The sequence below is a fragment of the Triplophysa rosa genome, linkage group LG24, assembly GCF_024868665.1.
Source record: "Triplophysa rosa linkage group LG24, Trosa_1v2, whole genome shotgun sequence".
Taxonomy (NCBI): Eukaryota; Metazoa; Chordata; class Actinopteri; order Cypriniformes; family Nemacheilidae; genus Triplophysa; species Triplophysa rosa.
This window is the reverse complement of record NC_079913.1, coordinates 15,415,404-15,428,068: the sequence shown is the minus strand read 5'-3', so window position 1 is coordinate 15,428,068 and position 12,665 is coordinate 15,415,404. Positions and strand designations below refer to the sequence as shown.

At 35.1% G+C, this 12,665-nt stretch overlaps 1 protein-coding gene across 4 annotated transcripts; it reads right to left on the bottom strand.

Annotated features, from left to right (window-relative positions):
* Positions 1 to 438: 438 nt before the first annotated feature.
* Positions 439 to 11,845, bottom strand: LOC130547731 (uncharacterized). 4 transcript variants are annotated; one of them, XM_057323975.1, is made up of 10 exons: positions 11,743 to 11,822; positions 11,438 to 11,602; positions 9,183 to 9,503; positions 8,749 to 9,066; positions 6,332 to 6,421; positions 2,253 to 2,348; positions 1,809 to 1,834; positions 1,645 to 1,716; positions 1,247 to 1,309; positions 439 to 1,068 (listed from the first exon to the last, which is right to left on the bottom strand). In XM_057323975.1, exons 2-10 carry the CDS (start codon positions 11,496 to 11,498, stop codon positions 1,027 to 1,029), a joined length of 1,089 nt encoding a protein of 362 aa, XP_057179958.1. In that variant the 5' UTR covers positions 11,499 to 11,602; positions 11,743 to 11,822; the 3' UTR covers positions 439 to 1,026. The 4 variants fall into 4 exon arrangements, with proteins under 4 accessions (XP_057179958.1, XP_057179957.1, XP_057179956.1 ...); XM_057323974.1 differs by having other exon boundaries at positions 11,438 to 11,625; positions 11,743 to 11,818; XM_057323973.1 differs by having other exon boundaries at positions 11,438 to 11,845.
* Between the last annotated feature and the right edge of the window lie 820 nt (positions 11,846 to 12,665).

Here is a 12,665-nt window from a genome sequence, read left to right as displayed (position 1 = left end):
GCACGTTGGGTCCCTCTCTCAGCATTTGCTTTACTTTTGTCAACTTCCGCGCCTCATATTCAGCTGCATATAAAAACGCCCTGGTGGATAGACAGCATATCGGCTTAATTGAGGTTGAAATTATCGGCAAAAATCCAATATCGTGAATCACTAGTATGAAGCAGTTGCAGTGCAACAACATGAATTGGATAATGACAGTGAGCAAACCCAGACAGCATGCAATAATTGAATCAATGTTTTTGTCAATGTTAATTGCATTGAATCAACATCACTTTTGCATTTACATTTTTATGCATTTGGCAGATGCTTTTATCCAGAGCGACTTACATTGCATGATAGTATACATTTGTATTTGAGTATGTGCAATCCCTGCGATTGAACCCATGACCTTGGCGTTGCTAGCACCATTTTGCAATTAATGTTGAAATTTCAAGAAGTCCCCATTATTGTGATCAGTGTTTGATTTACTATGATATTTCTAGTAAAATCACAGTAACCATCAATTTACCATGTTGGTTCATTTTCATTCTTGCAACATAATATAAAAATATGAATATAAAACAAACGAGTTTAAAAGCAATTTCTTTAAAATTTATTCATGAAACACTTTGATTTCATTTTCTTAGATTTTTCTTTTTATATACACACAAACAGTTCAGAGAACGTCTTGAATGTTCTGTGAAGGTCCACCAAATAATGTCCCCACACCCTTTAAAAAGTATTTACCCAGTATTTACAAGACCTATGAAAATTCATCAGACATGTTAGGATTCAATAAAATGTGGACAATAACATCAAATAATAAACAAAAATTCCAAAGCCGATCAATAAATCAAATCAAATCAGCACTTGAGTTTGTTTGTCAAAGGAAATATAAGTCACTGACTGAAACCTAATATATTTTGTGTTTATGTTGTTGTTGCGTCGTGTGATTTGTATAATTATGTGTGTTTGTGTTTTATTTGCGAGTGGTTTGTTCAGGGAGGTGTAAAGCTGTCTGCAGTTGTCTTCAGGTTCTGTTTTTCCTCATCTGATGACGGCATAAGTCACATCACTGGCAGACTGAACCTGAATCAACATTACAGAAACCGTCAAACACGTTTTAACCCACAGATTTTATTATAGCAACATTATACAAATACATATTTATGAGACTGCATTTCATGAAAATATAGAAGCGCATTAAATCATGTATTGGCGAGTTTAAGATGGAGGGCGGATGTAAATGTGTGTAGTTTCTACTCACATTGTTGCTCTTCAGTTGTTTTTTACTGGCAATGGTCACCTCGGAATAAACCACATCATCTTTCTGCCAAACATCAACACAGATATAAAGGTATGAAAAACTCACCAGTCACTGTTTGTTACACAGACTATAGTGAGATTAAACTGCTGCTGTAGTGGTGACTTTTGAAATCACTGTGTTTTATAACTCCGGACAACAATGTCTTCAAAGATTGGTTTTAAAGCTATGTTTAGAGAACTGTTGAGATGGAATAAAACAAATCTGGTGAGGAGGTTTGGTGAGAATGATACAGACATGACTATGTATGGACCAGAGAAAAATGACCACAGTGACTGTAAATATTCTCAAATCTCATGAATCTTTGAGTGGATTGCAGATGAAAGAAAGTGTTTACTAACATTTGTGCCAGGAGTAGGAGGAAGGATGTTGATGGTGTCATATGTTCCATTATTGCCATTCTTAGATGTGACCTGAAGGCAAGGACATTTATCAGATTTGTTTCATCCAACATGACTAAGACGCAATGATGTTATCTCACAGATCAACCCGTTACAATACTCACCACAGGGTCTCCAGACAATCTCGGATCTGAAAAATAAACACGCCTCATTGCATTTTAATGATTAAATAGGTCAGCAAAAGACAGAATGTTTTTAAGGCATGCTTGGCCAGTCAGTCAAAAAACTGTAGTGTACCCGCTCTGAAAATACTGACTAACTAGTGATAAAGACTTTTGGACTTTGGTCATTCACAGCTGTAGAACTGCTGAGATTAAAGATACAGATTTGTAACCACTAGATCGTGAGTAATTCATGACAGAATTTTCATTTTTGGGTGAACTTTCCCTTTAAGGAGAGCGACTGAAGACGGTCACAAGCAGGTGCAGAAGAATTTACTTTTTCTGCGATTATTAAAATCTCAGAAACTGTATTTCCATGGCCACTTGAAATCAGCATATTCTAAATAACCTTAAACTGATGCTGTAAGTGTTGATATATAAACTCACCTGTTCTTTTTATATAAATCACACACAGAACAGCAACAGTAAGTAGAAGAAGTAATGGAGCGATCACAGCAATAGTCACTATTTGAGAGTTCGTCACTGAGAAAGAAACATAAGAAAATGACAAATGAAAGTCACTAAAAAAGTGAACAATGACTTGAGTTTGTGATCATCACCAGAAAATAACAGCTCGATCATAACCTGTAAACAACATTTTGTTAATTAACTTTAATTAACAAAATATTTATTTAGTAAAAAGTCCCCATTTTGGTGATTTTTCTTTAGTTGGGCTCTTGACCCTTGACCTACTCTTTTGTGTGCGTGCGCTTTTAAAGTACATTTGTTTAAATGATGCTAATGAGAATCTAATCAAATGGTGTTGATTGTTGTGCCTTTATCGGGCAAGTTGCCATTTTGGTAATTTAATACGCCGATCACAACAGCGTTTCCATGCCTCTCCGTGGGCTTGTGTAAGCGCATGGATGTCTCCAAGGCTGTCACTAATGACTCAATCATCACTATAATAATAATGAAACTCAATACAAATTCTGTCAAACAGGAGCACAGAAAGGTGTTGGTTTTAGGATAAATCTGGGCCAGAATTGAAATGAACTGTTGTTTATATTTGGGTCAGTTCTGCTTTATTTGTTTTGTTTTTGGCTGACATGCGGCATTGCTTTGGCTTGCTTGTGGCCCAAACCTGGCAAACGGGAGCGGTCCGCCCAAGTGCCATCATTCCACGCGGTATGTGGGCCAGATGAGGTGGTATGGGGAGTAAGGTGTGGTCCGGATTTGGGCCGCAACAATTTGCTGGTTTGGTTTCTATCTGGGTAGCGAAACGCACCTACGTCCAAGTTGTTACAAATTAGTTCTACTGTATTATTGTTCAAAACATTTTTCATAAATGTCTATTAAAATTGTTTTCTCCACTACTGTCCTTTACATAGTTTTAAAGAAGTTAAAAAAAGTACAAAAAAAATCTATCTATCTATCATGGAGGGGGGCATGCCTAATTATAGGAGAGGTTTGGTGGGGTCTTAGTTCCAAAAGGTTGTGAATCACTGACATAGGGCAATAGTCTTTATTAGTGCATTGAATGTTGCCACAGGTTTGTATAACATTATACAGTGATCCAGTGGGAAACTTATACCTAAATGGCATATATTTGTGTTTATGTTTACTGTTGGCGTTGTTACTGCTTAAATAAGTGGCACCAGCAGTACATAGTGCTTTGTTTTAACTTCTTATTATATATTTACAATTTATATGACAGTATTATTTGTTTTCAATAGATCTGCACTTCACTGTCATGGTTTTGTGTTTGTGTTCCTAAATGTTCCTAAATAAAAGAAAAATGTTCCTAGATAAAAATATTCTATGAAGTTTATATATGTTTTATGCATTTATTTATATTTTATATATGTGTCTTATATGTTTAAATGTATATATATTTTGGGGGGGTAAATGACCATAGACCGGGAAGGAACCACATATGGTAAATTCATTGACCTTGATTTTCAACAAAAAATGTCTTTAGTTTTCTTTGAAGTCACAAAAGTCTTGTAATAACACTCCAGGGTGAAATCTTGAATTTCTAAGCATTTCAACGAGTGCCCTATAAAGAATGAATGTACCCATCATCTTGCAGCTTGATTCACTGCTCTGATCTGGATTGTGTACTGAGAGAATGTTGTGATGTCAGGGAGATTCATTGCATTTTGATGTTTAAAAAAGATTTGTTAATACAGGCTGTGAATCTCAATAACAGTGACAATCGACAAAAGAGAATTTCATGCTGCAATGCATGCTGGGAATCGTGAATGAGTTTTGTACTATAATTGTATTTATTTATTTATTGCCAAACATCTAGTTGTTTGGAATTTGCTTAGTGCGCTCATACACAATAATAACAGACATTTGGATACATACACATACATACATCCAACTGTAGTATTTGTGCCATCAATTATAAAGAGTGAAATAAAATACCCGAGGAGTTAAGAGCATGAACAATCCTACAATAGGTACTGTTCAAAAAGTGTGTAGACTTGGTTTTAATTGCTCTAAGGCGCCTGCCTGAAGGAAGAGGCGTAAAGAGGTGTCTGGCTGGATGTAAAGAATCTTTCAAAATTGTTAAACCTTTTTTCTGCATACATGAGACATAAATCTCATCAATAGTGCGAAGATCACAGCCAATAATTTTTGAAGCAGCCCAAATAATATGACGAATCTGGTTTCTCTGCTGAACTGTGGAGCTACCATACCACACCATACGTACGTGAGAAAGTCAGCACACGTTCAATCGCTCTATAAAAGTTGAACATACCTACTTTAGATACGCCAAACTTTTTATGCTGTCTTAAGAAGAACAGCCTTTGGTGGGATTTCTTTATGCCGTCTCTTAGGTTGTCGTCCCACTTTAACGTTGCAGAAATGGTAGTCCCAAGAAACTTAAGACTTTGAACCTTTTCGACGTCTTGACCATTTATAGTCAATAACGAGACAGCATTTCTCACCATTTCCTTTGTTGTTTTTTTACCCAGCATACATGACTGCATTATTTTTTGTTGCTGTTTGTCACCGTTGTTGAGATTCATACTCAAATTATTGAGGTCTGTGTGTGATTCCAAACTCTGCCAAGAAAACGTAACACATGTGACACAAAACACACGGAGAAAGATATTTGGAAGAACGTAAGCAGTTTTCAAGTTTGTAATGGTAGTCAAAAGAGCCCCAAAAATGTTCGTATTCCTAAATGCGTCAAAATACTTTATGTTCAGCAGAACAACAAAATATACAATATTTTTGTTCATACTATGGTACTGGATGATGTCACAGAATGGAAAAGTGCTTACATTCTTACAAATATCTTTCTTTGTGTTAAACGGAACAAATACATTCATACACTGCAAAAAAATCTTTTTAGTAAAAATGTCTAAAAATGATTGAATCAAGATGCATTTTCTTGATGAGCAAACTGACCTAAGAAAACAAGTCTTGCTTTTAGTAAAAAAAAGAACTTTCAGTGAATTTGTGCTTAAAACAAGCAAAATAAAATCTGCCAATGGGGTAAGAAAAATAATTTTGAATTGAGTGACTAAGTAAAAGGTAAACCTTAATTCAAGATGATTTTTTCTTAATATGTTTATTTGAAATACTGCCTATCCCTGTCATTAACTGTGACATTTTACTTTTACTGTGAAAGTCATGCAACTAGTCGCCAGTAATACCCTGTAGTATCACCGTGTCATGTGGGGACGTTATTTGGTGGACCTTCACTGAACATTCAGGACGTTTTCTGAACACTTAAGGGACACATAAGGGAACAGGTAGAAACCATTGAATCAATGTTAAAATTAGTTGATAGGTCAATGTTAATTAATGCTATTAATGTTGAATTTCAACAAACCACAATGACTGTGATCAGTGTTTGCTTTAGTTGAGCTCTTGACTTTCGTTGTGTCAATTCCATTTCCTCTTTCAGTGCGTGCGATGTGTTTCTATAAGAACACTTGTGTGTTTTCAAAGGATAAAATTAAAAAAGATGAAGTTGGCAAAATTGGCTTTTTATGAAATGTGCAACGGTAAAGTTAAGATACTTTAAGTGACGCTGAGATTCATGCTTTCATGACTAATGCGAATGTACTTTTTAAAAAATTGGGAAACACTGTGACAAAATAATAACTGTCACACTTAGACATCAACAGTCATCACACAAAACTCAACAATGGTGACGATCAACAAAAGAAAGCTTCAAATTAGTTTGAGGTTTGTATGATGAATGTTTCTAAATCTGTCTAAGTGTGTCAGTAATATCTTTTGTTGATTGTACGTCATACAATTACAAAAAGGAGAAATAAATCACATAACTGGTTGTCATTTGTTAGCAGGCAACATTGCAGTTTGGTCCCCTGAAGGTCCAGCAAATGTTATGAGAATGTTCTATAGTAAAGGTCCCCTATATGTTCTGTGATGGTCCACCAAATAACGTCCACAGCCTTTAAAAAACTCCACATTGTGACCATATCATATTCTGAGAACATTCTCAGGACAAAACATTTCTAGCGGGAATATAGGCCTACCTTGTTGTTGTTGTTGTTGTGTAGTTCCTGGTGTGTTAGGAGTTGAGAATCTCTCGGGGTTTGTGGTGGTCACTAGAATCTTGTTTGAATCTGTAGAAGATGAATGTTCAGATACATCAAACTGCTGTGACGATGACTGTATACCACCGCCTAGGTTTCACTCACGTCACCAATTAACCTGGAAGTGGAAGTGTATTTAAACGGCATACCGGAAGTAAGTCAGAGAGAAGTGTGGGAGAGTGGATTATCTGGATTTGAAACATAACATACTGCTAAGCACGAAGACACGAAAGTTCTCAATTCTTAGCTCTTTATTCCAGTCCATAAGCAAGCCAACATAGCCAGGCAATACCTGATAGGTGCATTGTTACTCTGCACTTTTATAGGCAACAAGATCTGGACTACAGCGCCATCTCTTGACAATTACACAACACAACAGAGTAATGAGTTCGGTGGTAGAGGGTTTTTTTTGTATGCCAGAAAGATAATCTTTAGAAAGATAATCCCGAGAAAGATTTAATCATTCTCGGGATATGAATTTTTGATATCAACAATTCAAATTTTACTAGTAAAAATTGCTATTTTTGATATCAGTAATTACATTTTCATTAGTAAAAATGTGAATTACAATGACGTCATCACTCGCAGAAATGTGCATTCTTGATATCAAAAATTGAATTTCAACTAGTAACAAACGTAATTCTTGATATCTGTAATTGCATTTTTACTAGTTAAATATCACAATAGGCTGCCATTCAAATTCAATTTCAGACATCAATAATTCATTTCTTACACGTTAAAAATCTTATTTCAAATATCAGAAATGCAATTCTTACTAGTAAAAAACATAATTTTTGATATCAAAATGTAACTTGTTACTAGTAAAAATGCCAATTTTGATATCAAGAATTCAATTTTTACTAGTTGAAATGCTCATTCTTGATATCTGTAAATGAATTGTAACATGTTGCATTTGGTATTTCTGATATCAGGAAATATATTTCAGATATCAATAAATCTGAGAGTAATTGTAGATATCTAAAATGGCTTTCTTACTAGTAACAATCACATGGTTGATATCAAGAATTAACATGGTCACTAGTGAAAATGTAATTATTGATATCAGAAATGGGCATTTTTACATGTAGTAATTCAATTGTTGAAATCAAGAATAGACATTACCACTAGTAACCACACAATTGTTGATATCAAAAATTATGTTTTTTACTAGTAAGAATTGCATTTCTGATATCTGAAATAAGATTTTTAACACGTAAGAAATTAATTATTGATATCTGAAATTGAATTTGAATGGCAGCCTATTGTAGCATCTAACTAGTAAAAATGCAATTACAGATATCAAGAATTACGTTTGTTACTAGTTGAAATTCAATTTTTGATATCAAGAATACACATTTCTGCGAGTGATGACGTCATTGTTGATATCAAGAATTCACATTTTTACTAGTGAAAATGTAATTACTGATATCAAAAACAGCAATTGTTACTAATAGAAATGCCATTCTTGCTATCAAGAATTATAATTTCTACTAGTAAAAATTGAATTGTTGATATCAAAAATTCATCTCCTGAGAATGATTAAAAGCTAATTCGGCTTGCCATACTACACATGGGGAACTGGTCTGCGAGTTATCCGCTGATCGGACTTGCAGATGGATGACTTACGGATGTAAGAAGTTGCGGGACTCTCAGACATTGTCTGCTGTGTGGCGCTCGTGCTGGAAACTCAAAAGTCCAGGACCCCGAGGTACTTGTTCTAAACTCTTCTTCCCCTGACCTTAGAGGTTTTTCTCCATCACACGTCATACACAAACACATCCCCTACACCTACACGCACATCATATGTGCTCTCTATCAAGCGTGTTTAGCTATCATTTTGGTTTGTGTTATTGCCTGATAATTTGGAGGGACAGTAATACGTCATACATTTCTTTTGATTGGGAATTCAATTGATGTGATTTTTCCCTATTGTGTTTCGTGATTTTTGTTTTGATGTTGATTATGGAGATGTGAAAAGTGTGAATTGATATTTTTTTAAAGTGAAACAAAAACCCAAGTAAACAATACATTTGATGTTTAATACTAAAATCTGTGTTTGTGCAATAATTTGATCTTTTTATGTAATTGGTGGTAAGAGCTAAGCTGGGTTATATTAAGAGTTACCCTCACATCACGGGTATACACTATTGGTGGATTTAAGTCCACCTGGCGCCCAACTTGTATTCTTTCGCATTATTGCTATAAAACAGATCTAGGTTGTTAAGGGAGAGCCACCGTTACACTGTAGAACATCACAATCATATTTCGTGTATATGTCATTTCTTCATCATCAGTACAGAGTTGAATGACTGAAGTCACTTTGAGTTCAGGACACTTCTGTCAGAGCCATGTCTTACCTGTAAATCTGACCGTATGTGTGACTGAGGTCTTGATGTCATTCTTGTGTTTGAGCACACATCTCAACTCTGTGTTGTTGTCTTCATTCACCAGTGTTGTAGTCAGAGAGATGAGACAATCATGTTCATCTGATCTAATCTGATATCTGGAGTCTGTCTGTAGATCAACATCAGCCTGATTCATCCACACCAGCTGAAATCCATCAACACGGAGCAAATAATCACACGAGTCATGTGACCACAGCTGACAGGAGAGAGTGACAGGTGTGTTTGCTCTTATCTCAGTCTGTGATGATGATGATGATGATGATGAAGACACTGAAACACAAATCACACTCTCAGTACTCACGAGTTTAAAGTGAAAACACAAGAGATGAAGAGAACTGTGATCTTGAGTTAAACATGTGTTCATATGAAGGAAGAGAAACACTGACCATGAAGAACATGGAGATAAACCTGTGAATCAGGTCCTTCTTGAAGTCCATTCACATATCGTCTGCAGGTGTAAACTCCACCATCATGTTGTGTTGTGTTATAGATGTTGAGAGAGCAGTCAGACGTCATACTCATTCTCTCAGATCTCTCACTGTTATTCTTGTTTATTCCTCCAGCAAACACTTCTACTGCAGATGATGATGTATAATTATTGTAGATCCATGTAGTTGAGGAGCATTGATGAAGAGTATCATTACAGGGCAGAGACGCACTTTCACCAGAACTGATGAACACACGACTCACTTCTGCTCCACTCACACCTGAAACACCAGATGACATCATTCATATTAATACATCTGTTATGACCTTGCGAAAGTCTATCGATTTGAAATTGTTTGTTTGTATTTTGCTCTCTCTCTCTCTTTTTTCTCGTGAGATATATTATTGTGTTCCAGGTGGGTGTGGTCTCCTTTAACCAGTTGGTGATCATGATTGGTCCGAAAAAGCACCTACTACGGATATAAGGACCGCCCCAAACATTCGTCCAGGGCCTTGGTGCCATTGTGCTATAGTGTCTTCGAGCTTCATGTTTCTATAGTTACTTTCGTGATTCGCTTTGGTTCTAAAAATCTGATTCGTGAGATTATTCATACGTACAACACAAACCGTTTACACCCGTTTGTCCCAGAGAGTTATTAGCGTTAAAGCTTTAGAGTGTTTTATTATAGTAACTTAAATCCAGGATCTTTTGTATAAGAGCGTTACTTGTTTTATGATTTTTGGATTTTAAGATTGTTGTGTATACACTCTTTAACTTTGTAAACATTTATTGCTTAAATTATTGTACATATCGTTGCCAAATTTAAGGGAGGTAGGGGGTCAGATGCCATTTTGTTTATATGCCTTTTTCACTTTGTTTATGATTAAGGGAGATAGTTAAGTTGATTTGTAATTTTGTTTTCTTCCTTTCATTCTAAAAAGGGTTATTTGGGTTCTAAAAGAAGATCGTTTTGTTTATTGTTTTGGCCTTGTCTGCCCCTGAAGAGATTCCCTGTATAAATACAATTATTTATTTGGCAAAAACTATTCAAACAGTTCAATATTTATCTCCCAATGACAGATAGAGTTTTATTATTTTAACATCACATAAATCAGAAGATTTGACAGAAGTTAATGTGATCTAGTTCCTCCATCATTGACTCTTGACATCAGACTTTTAAATGTGAGAATAAGCCTTACGGAGAGAAAATATATTTCCTAATATATGAATTTAAAATATTTTAAATGACATAATGGTATATTAGAAAATATAGATAATAATAAATTGTGCAAATATATTACAAAATATTGAATAATACATAAGGAATTGCCGCTTTTCATATATAGAAAAATATATAACTATATATTTACTTATATGTATATGTAATTTTATAATCAGTAAAATACTTTATAATATATTGATGTACATGTGATAAGATATGGTACTGTATATGTGTAAAAATATATTGACCATAATCTATTTACTCACTCCATATATACACATACATACATATATGGAAATATATATTTCTTATGTTAACAATTACAACATACATGTTTCATATTTTACAACATAGCCAGTTTACAATAACATAAGCACACCTGCTCAAACTAAAGCACGTAGTGAACAGACAATAACTTTTAAAGTAAAATATAATCTTCGTGATGTTCGGCCAGTCATGATCCAAACCACAGGCTCTACTCTTCAACACCGCGGTAACCCCACACATTTACACTTACTAAACCCTTCTACATTTCAAAGTAATACAACATTAAACACTAACAGATCTCCCCCTATATTAATATTCAGCAAAAATACATGAAATTACAATTTTACTCTCCTTTAGCAGTCAGAAGCAAATCATGCTGGGAACTAGAAATCTGCTTTAACTCATTCTGTGAATGCGTCCATGGGAACATTTTCAGGTTTATTTTTGTCTTCGTTTCTAAATATATTTTATGTTCAATATATATCCATATATTGTCAATGCATATATTGCTGTATATCGAAAAATATTAGCACCAGCTTCCAATATATGGAAATGTGTTATGTAATATAAATTATTATATTTTACAGTATATTCATATATTTTTGTTCCGTAAGGCATATACATGAACTCTATGATAAATGTGACATGAGATGAATCTGAACATGTTTCTCAGAATGAGAGTAATGTAATGAAATCTGATGAAAGAAATGTCTTGTGTAGTTTACCTGTGAATAGTGAAGAGAGAAGGATCAGTGCCAGCAGACAGATATCACTCTTCTCAGTCATGTTGTGCTTCTCTCGCTGATTCTCTTCTCATCATCTACTTTTAGTTCTTCTTGACATCATTTGTAACTCTTCCTGTGGTTTCTCATTTCCTCTTTTCTCATCGACTGAGTCATGACACAATAACAGACTAGAACACATTCTGTTGTTTAGTCCTGATATTTGTAAATGACTTCTGTTGACTTAAAATAATTGGACACAGTGCTCAGTTATGGCTTTTGTTGTCAGAGACGTTAACAGGGCTAACCTGAAAAAAGGTTTTCTCCAAATTCATTCAACACATGACTTTCCCTGCACGAGCAGAGCAGACGCCCAGCCTTCATTAGAGATGATCACTCCTCCATTCTTCTTCTGTCTGCAGACAAACAAAAGCAGAACATGAGTGAGGCCATCTTCACACTTCTTCCAAACCACAGATCGGCAGATTACCCATGATGCAGCAGACACGGACATTAATGAACACACTAACTCTGTCACAAATTATATCAATATGTCCACTGGTGTAGTCCTACCAAACAAAGCGGTGCACTACGATATTACCGCCGACCCGAAATGACCAAAAGAAGACAGTGTGTTTGTTTTTCAGGTAACATGATAATTATAACAGTTAAATATGCCATTTATTCATAATTATGCAAAATTATTCAGTTATGCTTTAATTATGAAGTTATAGCACTGGAAAAGAACAAGTAGTATTTTTTAACACGTTCACATACACGAGATTACGTAAAAACATATGCAGGATTTTACTTTGTAGAGATAACGTTACAGATGTAGCCTAACTGCCAACACTGCCATCTGTGTGGGAATACTTGACCAAAAATACTTGATATAAAATCTACCTTATTTTAAATGTAGAAATGAATAAACGCAATGAGGATGTTTAAAACAACGGCAGCTTGGAGACATTTTAAGCAGGAAAACAAGCGGGTATAGGGAGGGTATACGCTAATACAGATCTTTAGAAGTCGTTATACGCAAACAGTGCTGTGGAAAAAAGTAAGCAAATGGCGTATATGTGCATATGGCCCCGACTACACCACTGGTCCACTGATAATATCATCGTGAAAAACCCCTGGATGTCGAATGCATGTGGAACGGTTTACACTCAATCCCAGACTATACATATGAAAAATGTATGAAAAACCCTGTGACATGGGCCATTCTTCC